At 45.2% G+C, this 21,049-nt stretch overlaps 3 protein-coding genes and 1 long non-coding RNA gene across 6 annotated transcripts; 3 read left to right on the forward strand and 1 right to left on the reverse strand.

Annotated features, from left to right (window-relative positions):
• Positions 1 to 211: 211 nt before the first annotated feature.
• On the forward strand, positions 212 to 4,712 carry LOC135592452 (uncharacterized). 2 transcript variants are annotated; one of them, XM_065081933.1, is made up of 8 exons: positions 212 to 620; positions 795 to 878; positions 2,309 to 2,389; positions 3,349 to 3,488; positions 3,605 to 3,737; positions 3,927 to 3,996; positions 4,241 to 4,303; positions 4,397 to 4,712. In XM_065081933.1, exons 1-8 carry the CDS (start codon positions 559 to 561, stop codon positions 4,472 to 4,474), a joined length of 711 nt encoding a protein of 236 aa, XP_064938005.1. In that variant the 5' UTR covers positions 212 to 558; the 3' UTR covers positions 4,475 to 4,712. The 2 variants fall into 2 exon arrangements, with proteins under 2 accessions (XP_064938005.1, XP_064938051.1); XM_065081979.1 differs by lacking the exon at positions 795 to 878.
• A 3,880-nt stretch (positions 4,713 to 8,592) lies between these two features.
• On the forward strand, positions 8,593 to 14,715 carry LOC135590565 (putative pentatricopeptide repeat-containing protein At2g02150). 2 transcript variants are annotated; one of them, XM_065081548.1, is made up of 4 exons: positions 8,593 to 11,081; positions 11,298 to 11,346; positions 12,815 to 13,609; positions 14,596 to 14,715. In XM_065081548.1, exon 1 carries the CDS (start codon positions 8,710 to 8,712, stop codon positions 10,885 to 10,887), a length of 2,178 nt encoding a protein of 725 aa, XP_064937620.1. In that variant the 5' UTR covers positions 8,593 to 8,709; the 3' UTR covers positions 10,888 to 11,081; positions 11,298 to 11,346; positions 12,815 to 13,609; positions 14,596 to 14,715. The 2 variants fall into 2 exon arrangements, with proteins under 2 accessions (XP_064937620.1, XP_064937619.1); XM_065081547.1 differs by lacking the exon at positions 14,596 to 14,715 and having other exon boundaries at positions 12,815 to 13,735.
• On the reverse strand, positions 14,659 to 17,991 carry LOC103980269 (MDIS1-interacting receptor like kinase 1-like). Its single transcript, XM_065081546.1, has 2 exons — positions 15,318 to 17,991; positions 14,659 to 15,234 (listed from the first exon to the last, which is right to left on the reverse strand). The coding sequence occupies exons 1-2, from the start codon at positions 17,989 to 17,991 to the stop codon at positions 14,822 to 14,824; spliced, it is 3,087 nt and encodes a 1,028-aa protein (XP_064937618.1). The 3' UTR covers positions 14,659 to 14,821.
• Positions 17,943 to 19,682, forward strand: LOC135592618 (uncharacterized). Its single transcript, XR_010479158.1, has 4 exons — positions 17,943 to 18,083; positions 18,183 to 18,359; positions 18,427 to 18,492; positions 18,958 to 19,682. It is a non-coding gene; the product is annotated as an uncharacterized LOC135592618 (long non-coding RNA).
• Positions 19,683 to 21,049: the final 1,367 nt, after the last annotated feature.

The following is a 21,049-nucleotide window of genomic DNA, read 5'->3' on the forward strand; positions in this document are numbered from 1 at the left end:
CTCCTCATCCATAATAATCACCCGTAGCCCCCAACGACACTATCGTCAGTATTAATTAGAACATTAAAATTACCTCTCTTTTTTTTTTGTTGAAAATCGAGAATAAATAAAACTAGATATTTTATTTTTATAATTATAAAAAATTAAATATAAAATTTCCAAATCTAAAACTTGAGATGCTACGAAGGTCTAATAATAAGGGGATGAGTTACCGGACTGGTCCACTCCATCCAACCTTCATCTCTCATCTCAATAAACCCAAAGAACCGCTTCATTTTGAAGTCAACTTCTTTTGTACGCTTGAATCTGTAGAATTCCCACCGCAAGCCCTAAATCTCTCCTCCCCTTCTCCCGCGATCCACCGGTCTTCTCCCGTCGCTCGTTCCTGCGGTGGCCGCGGAGCTCCCCCTGCCCGTGCGGACTTGGGGATCCGTACCACCATCTTGCTCCTCGTGATCTAATTGTTCTCCATCAGATCTCCTTTCTTTTGCAATTATAATTACAACGAGAGTCGGAAGGCCGAGTCTCGAAGAGGGGAAGGGAGAAAGGAGCAAAGCGATGGTGCGCGACAGGGACGAACCCCCGGCCGTCCGCGTCTACACCGTCTGCGACGAATCTAGGTTCGGAAACAGTCCTTCGTCTCCGAATCATCACGCCCATTATACCCTACTCCTCGTTCGGTTCTCTTTTCTTTTCTTTAACTGTTCGTCTCTTGGGTGGAACGAGTTGATAATTCTGATGGTATGTCTTCTATTTTGTTCTGTCTCCTTGAGTTGTCTATCGTGAATTTGCAGATATCTGATCGTGAGAAACGTGCCGGCTTTAGGCTGTGGTGATGACCTGTCCAGGTTGTTTGGATCGTATGGCGAGATAGAAGAGTAAAGCCATTTTCCTGACCCTGCCCTTTTTCTTTTTGAATGATTATGGACCCCGTGATGTTCTCAGTTCGCGATTGTTTGCGTCTCTCCCTTGCAACATCGATAGGGATCACTAACTGTTACGTAAATTGTTCGATGATTATCACTTGGTCTAGATGCACCATTGAAGATGATGATTCTTAAAAGATTTATTGGGTGATCACGAATTCCGAAAGCTTAAAGTATTAGAAAAGGACCCAATATATACTTTAAGTAAATTGGTATAGGCTTGCCGTGACCGTTTGAAGATTCTCTTAAAGATAAATATCATCTCAAAGCTATTGATTGCGTAACCATAGATCCCAAAAGCTTAAGCTATAGAAAGAGCCCGATGTATACTTTAACAATGATGTTTGCCATGATGCAAATCATTTGAACTCCTTAGAAGGTTTCTACCCGAATTTGTAAAATTATCCAAGAGTTTCGTTAGATCATTTAAACTTCGAGAAGGAACCAGAAATGAGATTAGTCATTCCAAATAAAAAAAAAAAAAGGTTTGAGCCAATGATTTTGACAAATTTTATTTGTTAATTCAGTTCAATATATTTTTAATCTTTAATAGTTGAAAAGTTAAATTTAAATTTATGAGCAGATATTTTAAACTTTTTAGTTACCTTTTTTACTGTTGATTATCTAAGTATGGCATAAAATCTAAATTTCATATTTGTTCTACTTCATGATTTGATGCATATGATATTATTATATTACATACTATCTCATAACGTAGGTTTTCACTTTTTTACTTGAATTATATTATTTTATGTTCATGTGTAATATGTGGATTATCTTGCACGATATTGTCTACTAGGTTTCTTTTAGATGGCCAAAATCTGATATGCCAATTATTTTGGGACTATTGGTTTGACTATGGCTGTTCTTAAATTGCCTCAGCTTATTATTTAAACCATACATAACTCAGGTTCGAATGGTCCAACTAACATCTTGATGGGCCCTTTCCGGATTGTAGAGATGCGGTGATCCTATCTACTGTCCTTGATGAACTTCAAGTATTTTAGCATGAATTTTTGTGAGTCAGCAAGTTTTAAAAGAAACGTAAGATACCTTAACTTAATGTTATAGTACCTGAAATAATATTCATTACTTAAGTTCTATAGGCAGCCAAGAAAAATTATTAGCATAGACTATTTGTTTCTTCTCATGTAAATATTGTAATTACCAATAGGAAAAAGAACAGTGTGGAGTTTGGGATATATTTTTGGACCCCGAATTTTCTCCTTTTTTTTATTCATAGAATCTTTCTTTGATGTTTTAAATTAAACAACTAAAGATCCTATGTGTGTGTGTGTGTGTGTGTTGAAGATATAAACATATTTGTCGTGAAATGCTGCCCTTTTGCATTATTTTTAGCTTATTTTTTATTAACTTTTCAGGTGTAAACCCATGGATGCAGAAGATTGTGATCCTTTCACTGATGTTTATTGGATCAAATTCTCACAGGTCAGCAATGCAAGGTAATAAACAAATGTTTTGAGTGTTCTTATTAACAAAGAAGATTACCTTTTTCTTGGAAATGATATATGTTTCCATTTTCAATGTGGCACTGTACTTCAGATTACATAGATCACCAATTCATTCTTTGACAATTTTCAGACAAGTGCATCTTCCAATTATTTTTAATCCCTGCAGTCGTTTAAAACTAGTGGAGGAAATAGACTGGGTGTTGACTGTAAAGTTGTAGACCTGATAAGATTTGGTAAATATATGAGTATTTCATAACATGTATTGTTTGAAGTTTCCAGGAGAGGGTTTTTTGCAACAGGTTAGTGACCCTTTTGTAAAGTGCCTTGTGCACATATTTTGCATGTCTATTCTGTAATAAAAATATATATGGAAGAAAGAAAATCATAGATCTGGTACCTGAACTCATAACAAGTTTAGGCAACTCACTTCTTTTGATAGTTTTGACTTGCATCAACAAAAATGTTCTTTTAGCAAGATCATGCTTATACACAGTACAAGGTGAAGAGTGCTTCAGAGGAGCAGTCAAACAACTAGTATTTTATTGTCGTTGTGGAATATTTTTTCTTTAGTCATTGTGAATTTAAGCATTGAAAGAAAGAACTACTTGGGGAATTTTCTTTCAGTTAAATGTTTTCCAGAATCTCATACTGTTACTCTTTAAAATTTCTTAACACAGGATTAATTGCATATAACCTAAAGTAGATAAAAGTTACATCTACAGCTATACATATGGATAGAGACAGATTTCAATGAATTTGCTCATTGTGAATTCAAATTGGCAACTCTGTGTAGCAATCCTCTTGCATATAAGTTGAGATAGTGATTGGAATAAATTTGCTCATTGTAAATCCAAACTTGAAAAGACGTGACAAGAAAAAACTGCTTTATCATTTATACTGCTACTTCATGCTGTTATTTTTTTGTAATTTTTTTCTCTTCATTGCTATAGGTTTGCAAAGCGGAAACTGGATGAATCTGTATTTCTAGGTAACCTTTTGAAGGTGTCATATGCACCTCAGTTTGAGAGTGTTTTGGATGTCAAGGAGAAACTTGAGGGCAGGACAAAGGAAGTTCTTGGGCGAATAAAATGTGGGTTTCTTTTATATCGAAGTATCTTAGTAACAATTTAAAATTGTTGCATTTGCTTCATTAATAGTTTCTTCGAAGTGTTTTATTGCTTGGACTTGCATTCTATGCTTTGTTAGCTGCAAATGTAAGAACGGAAGGATCAAAGTCTCAAATTTCCAGTAACTCCAACATTATCGGGTCTTCTTGCCAACATTGGCTTGATCCTGCTCCATCGGCATCAAGTAATTCAGAGCTGCAGGGAAGGCAAAGGTATGCGAGTTATTCAGAGTAGGAACAATTAGTGTTTGCAGTAGCAAGTTATCATGATGAAGGGAAAGGACAGAAGGCTCTTCTTTCCTCTTAAGGACAGATCATAGTTTTCTTTTCTTCTTTTGATTGGTTGCTTGTATATGACCGTTTGATTTTCTCTTTTTGGTTCCTGATGTATTCTATCTTCAGAGAATTTGCTAGAGGGGGCCAAATATCTCGTGTTGGCGATGCTCCTCTAAGCCATGTTTCCTCTAACAAGGTATGTTTTATCTTTTGGCAAACCACCATTTGCACCGCTGTGTAGTATTCTAATATTGATATGCAGACCGAGTGTTTTACATTCATCTCAGTTTTAATTGTCATTTCCCATCTAGCATAAGACAGATAAACAGAGAGTGCAGTGTTTTCCTTGGTTACATGTCCTTGTTATATCCGATGTCGCACACCGGTCCTACTAATGTTTTATTACGACCTGCGAGTATCATATTTTGATTTCATTGCAGGAATACTTTCCAACACCATCTATGAACGAGACTGTTAGGTTGGTCAGAGAGAAGCTTGATAAGGTTAACGACGTTCTGCATTCACTCCCACTCTCACTTTTACTTTCTGTTTTGACTGATTTCTCGAAGCCTATTCTAATCCCAATGACACTTCAGATACAATCTCGTAGCGGGAATACAGATACTGCATCAGCATCCAAAAGAGCAAAGGTAGACAACAGAAGAAGAATATAATGTACAGAGCCCACTGATCTTATGCCGCCAAGTCATCTTCTTAAAGGCCTGGTTGCTTATTTTACTGTTTGTTCAATGTAGGTGATCCATCACCACCTTGTGTGATGGTAATTTTTTTTGGATCACTATTTTGGGGATTGTCCCTAATATCTGGTAAAAAAATAAAAAGAAAATACATCATGAGGGCTTCGTTGGAAATTTTAATGGATCAAGAGGGATTATTAGTATTTAGTTAGAATGCAACAAAGCCTTGATGCTGTAAGTCCATCAAGTCATGTATAAGATTTAGTGTTTTTGATTCCTTCATTATATATATATATATATATATATATATATATATATATATATATATATATATATATGAGACTTGTGGGATGTAGTTTAGGAAGCGGAGGAGCTTGAAAGATGCAAGAACTGTCCACTTGAGGAGCTCCTTCAAAGTTCAAAGATCCAAGAACTCTCCACCAGAGGAGCTCCTCCGTATATCCAATCTTCTTCTCCAGTGGCTCGTCCTCGGCGGCCACATGACTTCCCGCCGCCTGTCTCCCTCCTCCTCTGCGTCCTCTTCCTCCTCGGATACTGTTGCGACCGAGGTAAGTTCGGCCGCGCCGACGCATGGTCTCCGTCGGAATCGGCAGAGGAGCCTTCGCCCCAGGGTTCCCGGCGCCGGAGCTTCCTCCTCTGTTGTCCAGGACTGCGAGACCCACGCCGAGTCTTCCTTTCCGCGTCGTCCCAAGCGCCGCATCGACGGCGACGCGGAGGCCGTCTGGAGCTCCTCGGAAGAAAGAATAGAAGAAGCCGCCCGCTCCCTCTTGTTCCTCGCCCACGCCTTCTGGTCAAGATCCGAGGCTGAGGACGATGGCCAGCTGGCGGCGTCCAGCGACAGGCAGAAGAGGGTGCGCGCGGATGCCAATACCGCCGATCGCGATGCGAGGCGCTTCCAATGCCCCCACTGCGACCGCGTCTTCTTATCTGGCCAGGGCCTCGGAGGCCACATAAGAATTCACCGGCCCACCTCTGCCGCGTGCTCCATTGCTGACTCCCCTGCTGCTGCTCCTCCTCCTCCTCGCAGTGTGTCTTCCTTCGCCTCCAACCACGGCCGCACCGACCTCAATCGCCCCTCCAAGCGATCGCCGTCGTCGTCGGAGGAGGCATGAGAGTCCAACCACACAGCGTCATCGTAGATTCTCGAGAACACCACACCACCAAGATTCACGTAAAGATCTCATCTTTCCCACTTGGCCTCATGGAAACCGAATCCAACTCCATCGATCTTGCAGTCAAGTCCCCGTTTTGATGCAATTGGATCATCAGAAACAATTGCACACTGTAACACCACATGAAGAAGCAACATAAAGAACGACTCCTATCTATCCATGGCGACATACAACAATTGCACATAACTTTGTGACATGGTATGAATTCAAATGCTGTTCTATCTTTAGCAATGACACAATGGGTAGAATCTTCTCTTGACTTCCACGTTGACTTGACTTTTGCTTCGGGATGGTTGACTTGCAGCCGCCAAGGGTCAAACAACTTCCCTTCCTGCTTCTACTTAAAGCTTCGGAACAAACGTAATCATAGTATATATATATATATATATATATATATATATATATATATGCTTATAATGTTTTTACATTATGTTTCTTATAATGCTTTTTAGTATAAAAACACTGTAATACAATATTTTTGTCATGGACGATGCTAAAAAAATTTATGATATAATGTTTTGACGAGGATAGTAATTATGATAAGACTCGGCTGACTTTAGATGACGCCTCACGCAACAGCACCTGGCCAATGCAGATCGGAACGCCGACCGAGACGCATTAATATCCTGCCAAAGCTCAATTCTTCACGCCACGCCAACACAAAGTCAGACTCTACCAGCCTGCCCCCTGTAAGCGGGCAGCTCAAGAAGCAGTATGCTTCCCTATAAATACCCACTCGTTCATTAGAAAGAGGGGGACAGACACTCAAAAACCCTTCTTCATTTGAAACCCCCTCCACATCTGCTAACTTGATTGTCGGAGGGGTTGGGTCGAGAGCCTCGGCTCGACCTTTGTACAGGTGCGAAGTCGAAGGTCCCCTCCGGACGCGTAGGCGAGGAGTTCCTGCCCGGAGGAGATGGCTACACCGTCTCGATCAGACACCGCACCCAACCGCCTCAACGGGCTCGAGGAGCGCCCTAGGGAGATCCCCGTCGTTCGGCCCCGAACTGAGCCGCGTCGGCCCCGAGGCCACGGCTCAAAGTTGTTTCCCACAACAGATTGGCGCTAGAAGGAGGGCCCGGAATGTCGGGTGACTGCCCGCCTGCGTCGTGCTCCTCGGCCGCATGTTGCCCGAGACCACACCTGCGCGGTCAGCCCGCCTGCGTCGTGCTCCTTGGCTCCATGCGTCTCGAGACACACCTGCGCGGCCAGCCCGCTTGTGTCGTGCTCCTCGGCTCCATGCGTCCCGAGACACACCTGCGCGGCCGGCCCGCTTGCGTCGTGCTCCTCGGCCCCATGCTTCCCGAGACACACCTACACGGCCGGCCCGCCTGCGTCATACTCCTCGGCTCCTCAGTTCCTCGGCTCCTCAGCTCCTCAGCTCCTCAGCTCCACGCCTCCTCGTCTCCTCAGCCCCATGTGCGCGGCTAGCCCGCCTGCCTCGGCTCCTCAGCTCCTCGGCTCCTCAGCTCCACGGCTCCTCGGCCCCATGCGCACGGCCAGCTCGCCTGCGTCGTCCTCCTCGGCTCCATGCTCACCGAGGTCATACCATGCGTCGGCCTGCCCTACTAATTGTGCTCGTCGGCCGCACGCTACCTGGGTCACCGTTGCACGTCCAACCCTTCTTAGTTGCTAAACTCCATGATTCCCACACCTCCGGCAAGGCGCCTGGCTGGGACAGTTTCTCAAAGTCGAAGCCATGCCTCTGACCCCCCCCCCTTTTATGGCATGGCTTCCTTCGGGGGGGTGATATGATGAGGATAGTAATTATGATAAGACTCGGCTGACGTCAGATGACGCCTCATGCAATAGCACCTGGTCAAAGCAGACCGGAACGCCGACCGAGGCGCATTAACATCCTGCCAAAGCTCAATTCTTCACGCCAACACAAAGTCAGACGCTACCAGCCTGCCCCCTGCAAGCGGGCAGCTCAGGAAGTAGTATGCTTCCCTATAAATACCCTCTCGTTCATTAGAAAGAGGGGGACATACACACAAAAACCCTACTTCATCTGAAACCCCCTCCACATCTGCTAACTTGATCGTCGGAGGGGTCAGGCCGAGAGCCTCGACTCGACCTTTGTGCAGGTGCGAAGCCGAAGGTCCCCTCCGGACGCGTAGGCGAGGAGTTCCTGCCCGGAGGAGACGGCTACACCGTCCCGATCGGACACAGCACCCGACCGCCTCAGCGGGCTCGAGGAGCGCCCCAGGGAGATCCCCGTCGTCCGGACCCGAACCGAGCCGCGTCGGCTCCGAGGCCACGGCTCAAAGTTGTTTCCCACAACATGTTTTTATATTATATTTTAATATATATTTTTTGATATTATTGAAAACACATTGTAACATAGTGTAAAAATATTGTACTAACTGATTTACCATATGGATCGACTCGTAGGAAAAAGAAGAAAAATGAAGGAAAAAATATAGGAAAAATGTACTTCAAGTATTAAGTAAACAATGGATATTGATTGAGAATTTTGAAAAGGGGTTGTTTCTCGAAAATTAAAAAAACATAAAAATAAAGATTTTTTTTAAAAAAGAATGCACCCTATTTTTTTATTTAATGGGTCCAATTTATATATTTTTTTAAATCAAATTTGAAATGTGCTTTCCATATTCTTTTGTTCTTATTTATTTATTTCTTATTAGATTAATATCCTTGTTATAATTAAAAATAATAATTAAAACTCATAACCCATCTCAATTACATTATTTATTTATCTTAGAAGAAATGGATATTAGTAAATTAAATTTAATCATATCATATGGCCGTCGCCACCACTGTCTTAGGGTTAACGGATCGTCCCCGCAGTTACGGTCCGAGTCCGAACCGAGACCCGAGTCAACAAACGACACATGGGTTGCACCGAACCAAGTTTGGTCTACGAGCCAAGGCGTCAGGGTTCAAAACCCTAAACCCGCTTCCCCGCGATGGAAGAGGAAGAGCGGCTCCGCCTCCTTCCGGCCTGAGTAGCCCCGACCATGGCGCCGATCCTCTCCGGTTCCTAGCGGTCGAAGGATGCTCGTACTCTCCCGCGGCCTCCCCGTCCGCCGCTGCCGCTATCTACCCCTCTGCAGCCCGTACCGGAACCTCCCCTTCTCCGCCCACTCCGGCGAATCACTTGGCGCCTCCGACCTCGCTCCCATCCCCAGGCTCATCGCCAAACGCAGGTGGGACGACCCGCGTCTCGCTGCCATCTTCTCATCTGCTTCGGCTCCCAACAGCGTCTGCAGAATCCTCTGGGAGCTGCAGGAGGACCCCAGGTCGGCCTTTCACTTCTTTATCTGGGCCGGGAAGCAGAGCGGCTTCCGCCACACCGTCGAGACCCGGTGCGTTGCCGTCCACGTCCTCTTTAGGGGCAGGTGGTATTCCGAGGCCCAGAAGGTCCTTAAAGATATTGTCTTGTCAACGCGGGTGTCGGAAGGATCGGAGAGCATTGTCGATGTGCTGCGAACGACTGCAAGGGGTTACGGGACTCTGGGGTATGGAGTGTTTGATGCACTCTTTGGGGTTTTGACTGATCTGGGGATGCTCGATGAGGCCAGTGATTGCTTCTATAGGATGAGAGCCTTTAGGGTTCTGCCAAAGTTGCGATCCTGCAACAATTTGCTTCAGCGGCTTGTGAGGACAGGCAGAGGCGAGTTGTCAAAGAGGTTCTTCAATGATATTGTCAGCTCAAATATGGCTCCTACAGTTTTCACTTTCAATATTATGATTGATTTCTTGTGCAAGGAGGGTGATTTGACTGCGGCAAGGGCGTTATTCCAGAAGATGAAAGAAATGGGTTGCTTGCCGGACGTGATCACATATAACTCGCTCATTGATGGGCATGGGAAGTGTGGGGAATTGGAGGAAGCTGAGCAAATTCTGGGGGAGATGAAAGATTCCGGCTGTGAGCCTGATGTGATTACTTATAATGCTCTCGTCGACTGTTTCTGTAAGCTTGGGAAGCTGCAGAAGGCTTTTGAGTTTCTTAGTGAGATGAAGAGGAAAGATATTGTGCCCAATGTGGTCACATTCAGCACATTCATTGATGCCTTCTGCAAGGAAGGCATGATGCAAGAAGCACTTAAATTCTTTGTTGATATGAGAGTTAGAGGCATAAGGCCAAATGAATTTACTTATACTTCTCTAATCGATGGAAACTTCAAGGCCGGAAATCTTAAGGAAGCCCAGTCGTTGGTCGATGAGATGGTGAATGAGGGGGTGGAGTTAAATGTTGTGACTTACACAGCTTTGGTGGATGGCCTCTGTAAAGAGGGGAAGGTTCTCGAAGCAGAAGGGATTTTTTGGGCTATGGTGAGAGCAGGTGTGGTGCCCAACCAATTGATGTATACCTCTCTGGTGCATGGGCATTTCAAGAATAAGAACAAGGAGAAGGCAATGGATTTACTGTCTGAAATGAGGGATAAGGGCATTGAACCTGATATCTCGCTCTATGGTACCATCATTTGGGGTCTTTGTAACGATAGAAAGATTGATGAAGCTAAGACTTTGCTGAAGGAGATGGATTATCTTGGCTTAAAACCTAATCATGTGATCTACACAACAATAATGAACGCTTGCTTTAAAGCAGGAAAAGCCTCGGAGGCCCTTGATGTGCTTCACAAAATGCATGATTCGGGTGTACTCCCTAGCATTGTTACATATTGTGCATTAGTTGATGGGTTATGCAAAGAAGGATCGATTCATGAAGCAAGGTGCCATTTTGAAAGAATGAAATCATTAGGCTTGCAACCTAATATCTTGGTGTACACAGCGCTTATTGATGGCCTTTGCAAAACAGGTTTCTTGGAAGAAGCTTCTGAAGTCTTTGAAACAATGGTGGGGAAGGGTGTAGCTCCAGACAAATTTGCGTACACATCTCTAATGAATGGGTATTTGAAGAGGGGCAATCTTCAGAAAGCGTTTGCTCTCAAAAGCAAAATGATAGAGAATGGCCTTGAGCTTGACCTTCATGCATATACATCTCTTATATGGGGATTTTGTGACACTGGTCAAATGGAGGAAGCTAGAAACACACTAGCAGAGATGATCAACAATAATATTATTCCTGATGAAGCAGTTTATAATTGTCTCATAAGCAAGTATCATAGGTTGGGAAATATGGATGAGGTTCAGAGTTTGCAAATTGACATGAGAAGAAGAGGTATCATTCCTAGCACGATGGATGATACTGCCTCTGATAAGATCTGATTAGTTGTGCTTGGATTATTACAACTGCAATGTATTTTTTTTCACTCATGGAGTCCGAGCTTCAAAGCAACCAGAGCTTCTGATGGTTTTGCTTTAAGAATATATTATTATCATATGATTTGAGGCCTGGAACTGATTCCTATGTTTATGGACTCCTGAAAATTGGTGGATATGAGCTGTTACATGATATAAGGGTAATGCTCACAACATCTTATCTCAACCACTTAAACTTGTTTCTGTAAAATCACATGAATTGCATATTCATATTCTAGGGCATGAATTGAAGCTTTTATGATTATTTGGTCTCGATTAAATGCATACCTTGACAAATTCTCTATATAACACATACTCCTACAAGAAAGTAAACAATTTTAGTTACTGATACTGTTTTAATTTTTTTTTATTTTCAGCACCGAAGTGTCCATTTTATCGACTAGGACAGTCGGCTGTCATGGAAAAGTAAGTTGAGTTCACTAAGTTTTTCCTTTTTTTTTGGTATCTTTAAATGTATCATCGTCACTGATTTTGTGTCCTACTTGTGAGGTTATCTACAATAATTTTCTTATGTTCTACTATTCCCAAAGATATTTCGGAGTTCTATCTCCTGATGTAGTTGTAGTAACTTCAAAGAGATTTTATTGATCATGAGATTTCCATCGGCCATTTAAGAGGAACTTGTGTGCTTTTTAATTCTGGTTAGCAAGTGTTTGTGCGCTGCCAATAGATTTCACATGGTTTTTGGCCTCTAAGAAGAGGTCAACATTTGTCTAAACACGTTGGATCAGCTAAATAATATTACTTTCTTTTTTGGGTCTTTTCTCTAATACATAAATTGGTACTTTGTAGAAACAAGAAATAGGAAGTCAATGAAAATAGAACTGGATTTTGCATATAAAGAAGTATGAGGCCAAATGAATTATAAGTCTGTGCTTTGTGTATATAAGATACCTGGCTTTCTGTGTGAAGAATTGTATGGGCAGAAAATTTGGTAAATAATGCGAGGAGAAACTTTTGGATTTTTATGAGATTGTTTTCAAAAAAAATGTCACAAGATTTTATTATCAGCACTGCACATTGTTCAGACACAGTGATATGCATTTGCAATACTGTAGCATTATCATGGTTGCTAAGTATAGTTTATGATAATGAAAGAAAGGAAGCAGCAGTTTGTGTGACGTATTCTGTGCGTGGATAACACAGCTCGGACATGGTTTGGAAGGTGTGTTTTTGGGGGGCATCTTCATCTGCTATAAAGTGGCAGCTGAACTGACTTTTATAGGATTAATTTTATTGTAGTGTAAGGACAAAAGTTAGAAACTAGACCACAGATCAGAAGTCAGAAGCGGCAATGCTGGATGTGTTTCGACCGTGGATATTATGGTTCAGATATGTCTTTCAGAGGTGTGTTTTATGGGGTTGGTGTGATGTGCAATGAAGTGACATCTGAACTCTGTACATATACATGATTAATGATAAACAAAAAAAGTAACTAGGCATATTCTTGTATCATGATCGTTGGAGCCCTTGATCAATGAAATAAGTCATGGAGTCACCAGCCAGCAATGTCCAATGATAACAACCATGCTTGCAGTAATTTTATCAATGTAACCAAAATCCTGATCCGTTATTCAAATTTCCACAGATTGTATAAGTATCTATCTGAAACTAATCAAGACCTGCAATATTATTTCATAATATAACTGCAATGAGAATTATATGCCCTTTGTGTTGAATTATATTCCTAATCAATCTCAATTTGAAGTTCTAATTTGGTTGAACATTTTGTTACTGAAGTCATTTTAACTGTTTTATTGCTAGTTGAATCTTGAATTTTATATCGCTGAATACATAGTTTGCTTAGGTGTATTGATCATGTTTAGCTTTCTGTGATATTTGTATGCTAATAAATGCAATGTTTCTTTTTCAGGGTGTATCTACAGGGATAGTAACAAAGTTCTATAACCACGTTGATGGGTGGCTGATATTTAGCCATTAATCCGAGCATTCATTTTTCCAGTGCTAGAGTAAAATCAGTTCAATAACAGTTTTGGGGCCATTTGGATCTGCGCTTGTTATTCCTATACTTAGTATGCTGGTGTACAGAACAGATATCTGAACATTTGAATAATGAGATTAGAAGAGAAATTTATGGATAGAAAAATTGATGAAATCAATGACATTTTTGCACTTGGGACAGGTTTTTTCTCTTGGAACCAACTGCTATATTCTGTTTGGACTCAGCTTCTTTCAGCTGTGCTCTGAGAATTATTTGCAGCAGCACATGGGCTTTGTCTGGAGGTGGTGTTAGTTTCTCAGCAGGAAGGAGTATGTGATGTCTATCTAGCACCTTGGATCATGCATGTTAAAGGAGTTTTCTCCGATGGATGCATCAAGGAAGACATTCTACATGAACGATCTTACAATTTCATTGAGTCGATGAAATGTGTTAATTGTTTGTGTAAAAGGGCATCGAGGACTGCTGAATTTTACATGTGCTGCTGAGTTTTCGAGCTGCGACGTGCCTGCATGCATTCATATTTTTTTTTGTCCGAAGCAATAAAAGAGACTGCAAAATATGCTATTTGGAGAAAGCTGAAAGAAGTATGAATTGAATTGCCTATTCTTGTATTCGTCGTCAGTCACCATCGTTCAGTGATATTGCTGGTGACTTCTAAATCAGGGCTTGCCTTTGCCCGGAGCAAGTGCATCTTTCTTTCGAAGAGTATGTTCACTTTCACAGTATTTTTCTTGTATTCTGTGCTAATTTCTTGTACAAAAAATTGAGTTTTACCTTAATCTGATGAAGAACAGCATATCATTGATTTTCAATACATGAAACTTTTTTTTTTGCGCTTATTATATTACCTCCCTCTATAGCTTTTGAAATAGTGTTGATGAGATTTTATTATCTTTGCATCAATAAGTTTGTGAGTGCCTTAACCATCCAATCTATTGGACATCAATGACTTATGCATTTTGAACTAATTGTTCAGATTTATCGAGTTAACAAGTCAATTATTTCATATATGATTGTGTGTTTGAGTTGAGGATTTCTGTCTACAGGTCTTTTTTAATATTTCATTTATTGAAGTTAATTATTGTTTGTGTAAACAACTTTAAGCCGTGGCCTCGGGGTCGACGCGGCTTGGTTCGGGTCCGGATGATGGGGGATCTCCTTGGGACATTCCTCGAGACTACCGAGGTGGTCGACTACGTTGGTCCGATCGGGATGGGATCGTCGTTTCCTCCGGGAAGGGACTCCTCGTCTGCTCGTTTAGTGGGAGACCTCTGCATTCGCACCTGCACAAAGGTCGGGTCGGGGAGCTCGGCCCGACCCCTTCGACGATCAAGTTAGTGGATGGTGAAGGAGGTTTCTTTAGCTAAGTTGTCTATTCGTCCCCCCCTTTCCTCGGAGCCCGAGGGTTTTTATAGTGAGGATTACCGTTGCCTGATGTGTCTGCTTACGTCTGACACTGGTGTTGACATGACGTGAAGGATCGAGCCTGAGCAGGATGTTTAATGTGTCTCGGTCGACGTTCCGATCCGTTTAACCAGGTAGTGTCAGGTCGATCAAGGTGTCATCTGGGGCAGCTGACGTCAACCCGAGTCTTATCGCCATTATTATCCTCATCAATTATCATATCCTTTTTCTAATATTCCATTTGTTAACTTTGATCGACTCTCATTACCATCTTCTTTCTTAAGCAGTCTATCAGTCACTGAGAAGCTGCGTGTCATTTCTTCCTTCACCAAACTTACTGATGACCGGTCGAGCAAAGTTGGCTCCTCGTTCAGCTTACAACGCTACACTATGGACAAAGAATTGAGCAGCTACAGTGATCTCCATCTACACTCGATCGATAGATACAACCCTTCGACTCCATCAACCTCCCAGGCCAAAAATGGAGTCAAAGAAGCAGATCTATGGCCATGCCTAAAGGTAGCCCGACTCCGGCGAAGTACTGAACACAGGCTTATCCTTGTCCACCGCGTTGCTCTCCGCTCCGAAGCTACTGCTCTTCCTCCTGGGCTTCGCCTCCCCGAGCATGGTGAGCACGTCCCTCATCGACGGCCGCTCCTTCGGAAGCTTCGCTGTGCACAGCAACGCGATCCGCAGCACCAACACCATCTCCTCCTGCACATGCTTGCAGTGCCCTCCCACCCCGGCGTCGAGCACCGCTTCCAACCCCCGGTCGCTCCTCAGCCTGCCACGGACCCATCCGACCACGTCTTGGCACTCCCCGAACTCCCGCTCGATCGGCCTCCTCCCGGTGACCAGCTCCATCAGAACCACCCCGAAGCTGTAGATGTCGCTCTTCTCGTCCACCTTCAGCGTGTAGCCGTACTCTGTCACAGATTGAATTGGAGTTCAGATGCTGATGCAGGATGATTCAGTGAGAAGGTGATGGAGTGAGGAGCGAAGAGCTCACCGGGAGCGATGTAGCCGTAGGATCCGGCGACCATCGACACCGTCTCGTTCTTCCTCACCATCATCCTGGCGAGCCCGAAGTCGGCGATCCGCGCCTCGAGGTTGCCGTCCAGTAATATGTTGTTGGACTTGATGTCGCGGTGAATTACGGGAGGGTGGCAGTCGTGGTGGAGGTAGGCGAGGCCCTGGGCGATGCCGGCGGCCACGTTGTAGCGCGACACCCAGTCCGGCAATAGCCGGCTGGCCTGCGGCCCGTGCAGCGCTTCCCACAGGCTTCCGTTGGGCATGTACTCGTACAGGATCATGGCGTCGGTGTCGTTGTGCATGTAGCCGAGAATGCGCACGATGTTGCGGTGCCTCAGTTTCCCCACCACGCTCACTTCTCCGGCGATGTCGCCCCCCGGGTTCGAGTTCCCGGCCTCGGGGACGATGTCGGGCGACCTGGCCCGCCACAGCTTCTTGACTGCCACCACCACGCGCGGCCTTGGCAGTTCGACCTTGTAGACGATCCCGGTGGCGCCCATCCCGATCACGTTGGCCTCCTTCACGCAAGCGAGTATGTCGTTGCTCGTGAAGCTGAGCCGCTGGAACGCGGTAAGCCTCCATGGCCACGCGCCGCTCTCCTCGTCCAAGGGCTCCTCGCAGCAGCAGCCGCCGCCGCTGACGTACCACTTCCTGTAGAGATGATGAGTTCCCAAGAGAAGGATGCAGAAGGCGAGGATCGCCGAGATCCCCGTCATCCACCCGGCAACAATGTGCTTCAGGTGAGGACTCTTTCCTCTCCGGAGCCACGACCGGCCGGCCCCTGAGCCACATGGCGGTAGTACTCCCCCGCAGAGGCCCGAATTGCCGGCGAGATCGTCGGGATTTATCGTCCTCAGTATCCCGTTCGCCGGCACAGGGCCCGAGAGATTGTTGTAGGACAGATTCAATGTCTCCAGCGCCGGCGAGTTCCCGACGTTCGCCGGGATGGAGCCCGTGAGGAGATTGTTGGACAGATCGAGGATGGCGAGCGCCGGCATCATCGCGACCGCCACCGGGATCTCCCCAGTCAACCGGTTGCCATGCAGGTCCAGGCTGACGAGCCTCTGGCACGAGGCGAGGCTCGCCGGGATGCCGCCGGTGAGGCGGTTGTTCGACAAGTCGAGTGCGGCCAGTGTCGGGCAGTCCTGGAACTGGTCAGGGATGTCGCTGGTGAGCAGGTTGTCGGACGCCATGAAGCTCTGCAAGGTGGGGATGGAGAAGATGGTGGAGGGGAGAGACGACCGGAGGTGATTGTGCGAGAGGTCAATGAAGGAGAGCGACGTCGACAAGGCGAGGTCGCTCGGAATCTCGCCCTCGAGATCGTTGCTCGCCAATTCCAGCCTCTGCAGCTTTGGCAGCTTCCCCAGCCCGCCCAGCACCGTGCCGTTGAGCCTGTTGTTCTGCACCCTCACGCGGACCAGCGACTTGCACGTCGAGAGGCCGACCGGAATCGGCCCGGAAAAGGCATTGTTGAAGAGGATGAGCTTGGTGAGGTTGTGGCCGTCGCACAGGCCGGCCGGGATCTCCCCGGAGAGCGAGTTCGACGACACGTCGAGCCACTGCAACGGCGAGACGCGGCCGAGATTGGTCGGCAGGGGACCCGTGAGCGAGTTGTTCCAGAGCTCGAGTACCTCCAACCGAGGTAAGTCTCCGATGCCCGGCGGCACCGGGCCTTGCAGCCTATTGCACATGAGATTGAGGAGCTGCAGATTCGTCAGATGGGCCAATTCCGGCGGTATAGGGCCGGAGACCCTGTTGTCGGACACGTCGAGCATCACCAACGCCGACATGTTGCCGATCTCCTTCGGGATGTCGCCTTCCAAGTTGTTCTTGTACAAGAACAAAGTGGTCAGCTGCTGCAGCCGCCCCAGTTCCGGCGGTATGGCGCCGTCGAGATCGCCAACGGCCAAGTCAAGATACTCGAGGCTCGACAGGTTGCCAAACTCGGCCGGAATGCTCCCCTCGAGCTCGTTGTACCCAATTATGAGCTTCTCCAACGAGGAGAGCTCGCCGAGCTCCACCGGGATTCTTCCGGTGAGGTTGTTTCCCGAGAGGCCAAGGAACCTGAGCTTCTGCAGGCTCCTGTAGGATGCCGGAATCGATCCCTGGAAGAAGCTCCCCCGGAAATCAATGACCTCAAGGGACGTGGCATTGGAGAGATCCTCCGGCAGCGGGCCGACGAAGTTGTTGGCCGACGCGTTCACGGTCATCAATGCAGGGGACGAACCTAGGCCGGTCGGGAACCGGCCGACGAAGGCGTTCACGCTGACGTCGAGCTCCTCGAGCGACGAGAGGCCTGACAGCGAGCCGGGGAGGGAGGAGGAGAAGGCATTGCAGCAGAGTTTGAGGCTGGCGAGGTGGCGGAGACGTCGGATGTCGTCGGCGATCAGGCCGCTGAGGTTGAGGTGCGAGAGGTCCAACCTCTCGACGAAGCCCAAGGAGTCGCAGGCGACGCCGGTCCAGTTGCAGTGTGTGGAACCTGCGGCGTCCGCCGGAGCCTTCCAGTCATGGAGGGCATTCAGTGGATCGACGAGGCCGGACTTGATCGCGAGCAGAGCAGAGATCTCATTGTCTGCAGCGCCAGCATCATTGGCATTGGCAATGCAGGAGTAGAACGCAAAGAAGAAGAAGAGAAATCTTAGTGGCTGCATGCTGGTCTTCTCTTCCTCATTAGCTGTGTCTCTTTTCCTTGGCCTACCTCCTGCAACAAACAGACGAGGAAGATGAAAAGCCGGAAGAGAAGGTAAGCTTCATCGGCAATAAGCTTCTTCTTTAATACCTGCTCTTCTCTCTCTCTCTCTCTCTCTCTCACACAGTGTGCTTTGTTTAATGCTTTTGTTAGCTCGTGAGATCTCGAGTTCTGCAACAGCTAATGAACAGAGTTAAACGACTACAAACTTTGGACACACTCAAAGAGACATGGATTAATGGAGAACATACTCCGACATCAAACATGGAGAGGGCATGCATGCTAAAGCCTATCTTGCAAGTATATGTTTAATCTCTTCTGCTGTGTGTGGTAAGGCTGACACAACCATTTTTATCTTTGTTGTCAAGAAACATATATAATACCATTTCCTTTTTAGTTTGAGGAGATAAAAAGGAAGGATGGATTCATGAAACCACTTGAGTGGCCCAGTTAGTGTTCTAAGGTAAATTCCATATATAATGCTTACTAAACTTTCCTGTTTGTTCTCAGCTATATAATGCTTACTAAGAATAATAGTGGCATGTAAAAGTAGTCCAAATTCAAAGTAATTTAGAATCGATTCGACTTTCCTAAAACCTAAATCGATCGACTTTAAATTTTTGATCAATAGGTTTTGAGCTTCGTCCCTTCGATGTTTAAGTTAAATGACCGTTCCGTATGAATGCTAAGTAATTAACCTCTATCGTATTGATAGATAATTTTGAGTTATAAATGAAGGAGACTTGGTTCCAATCATTCATGGTGTTCTAAGACCAGCTTTTCATTACCTTTTTATTTATTTACCTTGATAAGTTCTTTCTCATGTTCTTTCTCATGACTACAGTATGATCATCATCTGTTCTGCTCTCAGTAATTGGCACTTACCTTTAGTCAGGCACTGAATTGTCTGTTTCATCTCTGATTCCAGTTGCAGGGAATGAGAGAATCGAGAGCTCCCATGACCTTTGTCCCTACTGCAAGTCAAAAGCCACACAACCCTTTGGGGTCAGCTTTGCTGTCGGGGGAACTGTCTTCTGAGAACTGTGTGTCAGATCAACCAAACCCTAATATCATATCAACCCTCAGGTAGAAGGGTTACCGAGCTAAAGACAATGAACAGTTCTCCATGGAAGATGGCATGGGAATCTCTCCATGTTATGTCGTGCTGCCGTGAGAAGGATAACACCTCATCCCTGTGTTATTTTATGGGCTAAGCAAGGTGGTGGGAAGTTCGACTTGGCCATTGGCAGCAGGGAAAGGGAGGGGGTGGAAGAGAAGAGGCATCAATGTGCAATCATGGAGAGGTGTCCACCCACTGCACTACCTACGGTCACATGCAACAACACATGGTCAGGGTTGGCATCCAAATGGGTGAGGGGAAGGGGGAGGCCATGTGAGGCTCTCCTCCTCTGCATCTTCTTCCCCATGCTGTTTGGCCATTATTGAGCATCATCATCCTCCTATCTCTATGTTGGCCATGTGAGTTTTCGCATGGAGCACAGCCATGAGAGTTTGCTTTTCCAGCCCACTTAAGCTTCAGTGTTTGAGCAATTTGGCAAGTACTGATGATAATAATTGTTGGTTAATTAGCTGTGGAAAAGGAGAGAGAGAGAGAGAGAGATTCACTTCTCCTTCTCTACAAATCTATATCTTGAAGACCATCTGTTTATGTTGTAGAAGAAATCTCAAGAACTTGTCAAAAGTAATACAAAAAAAAGATACTTTGGCAGAGATATCAACATGTTTCTGTGGGAGTTTGTGCATATCTCCAGCTGATGGTGTCCTCAGCTGAAGAGATCTTTACCCACTCCAAGCCCCTTCTTTTTCACTCAATGATGGCTCAATTACAGTGGACTGGGAATTGGTGGATGGATGAGGTTTCTAATTATAGGATAAGTCTACGCACCATGCTGGCAGCTGCCGGCAATATAGAACTTGGGTGATTTTTAAAGAAAAACTCTCTTTTTTTATTTTTTGTTGCCATAGGTGTTTCATGTTTTATTTTTTTCTCAAATAGTACTTATTATGGTCATTTAAATTCTCTTCCATTTCTTTCCTTGCCTATTGCCTTCCTTCATCGTCTTAGCTCTATTGGCACTATTCGTTAATCGGCTTCATCGCCTCCGTCCTTTGCTCTCACCATGAGGCCCCGTCACTTCTATACAATGCTTTTCTTGCCTTTTACGTCCGTCACTTTTACTCTCTGTTCCGCCTTATATCTTTCTCGTTTGTCACTCCCACCATCTTAATCTTTCTTTACTCATTGTGCTTGTTACCTTTGTCATTTACTCATCATTGTAAAGCCTCGCTCGTCACCTTTGGTGACGTCTTCTTCACAAAGAGACAATGATAGGTGTTAGATGGACAAAGAAGGATGAGACATTATAGTTATGGGTATGGGCAAGGGGCAAAGGCCACAAAGATGACGAGACTTTGTGATGAGCGTATGACGTCGAGCAATGAGCATAATAAATAAAGAAGACATTATACGAGGCATTGCGATGGGAATAAGGGGTAGAGGCGACGAGCATGATGATTAAGGAAGTGGCAAAGGTGACGAGTGTGACGCATGAAAGAGGAAAAAAAAATTCATGATATCATATAACAAATACTAGAAAAATAATAATAATAAAAATAGAGATGTCTTCTCAAAAGATTAAAAAAAGGAAAAAAAAAGTAGTTTTTCAGAAAAATCGGCCTGGCACGTGTTCCAATTTGTGATGGTAATTGGCCGCAAGAGTACGGTGCAGCTGCCCTATCTTCGTGTTTCGGGTGAGTCATGCGACAGGTTTCCTCGCCCAAGAAATTCTGTGGAGCCCACACCGCAACGATGGGCTACGTTAGTTTCTGTGGACACAGTCCCCTGTTCCGTACCTTCGCTGAGACGGGAAATCTTCCTCTCCAGTGGAACGCAAAATGACTTCAAACCCCAAGCCCTAAAGCGTACGGTGAACGGATCCATCGGCGCATATTCGTCAATTGGAAGCCCTCACTCCACTTGATATCACAAGAAATGGCGC

This window comes from Musa acuminata, chromosome BXJ1-1, assembly GCF_036884655.1.
Source record: "Musa acuminata AAA Group cultivar baxijiao chromosome BXJ1-1, Cavendish_Baxijiao_AAA, whole genome shotgun sequence".
NCBI lineage: Eukaryota > Viridiplantae > Streptophyta > Magnoliopsida > Zingiberales > Musaceae > Musa > Musa acuminata.

Excerpts from the sequence above, each read along its gene's own strand:
- LOC135592452 (XM_065081933.1), top strand. The coding sequence starts at position 559 with ATGGTGCGCGACAGGGACGAACCCCCGGCCGTCCGCGTCTACACCGTC. Across the intron at positions 3,489-3,604 it reads AGTTCTTGGGCGAATAAAAT|CTGCAAATGTAAGAACGGAA; the intron begins GTGGGTTTCTTT and ends ATGCTTTGTTAG. Across the intron at positions 3,738-3,926 it reads GAGCTGCAGGGAAGGCAAAG|AGAATTTGCTAGAGGGGGCC; the intron begins GTATGCGAGTTA and ends TTCTATCTTCAG.
- LOC135590565 (XM_065081548.1), top strand. The coding sequence starts at position 8,710 with ATGCTCGTACTCTCCCGCGGCCTCCCCGTCCGCCGCTGCCGCTATCTA.
- LOC103980269 (XM_065081546.1), bottom strand. The coding sequence starts at position 17,991 with ATGCAGCCACTAAGATTTCTCTTCTTCTTCTTTGCGTTCTACTCCTGC. Across the intron at positions 15,235-15,317 it reads CTACGGCTACATCGCTCCCG|AGTACGGCTACACGCTGAAG; the intron begins GTGAGCTCTTCG and ends AATCTGTGACAG.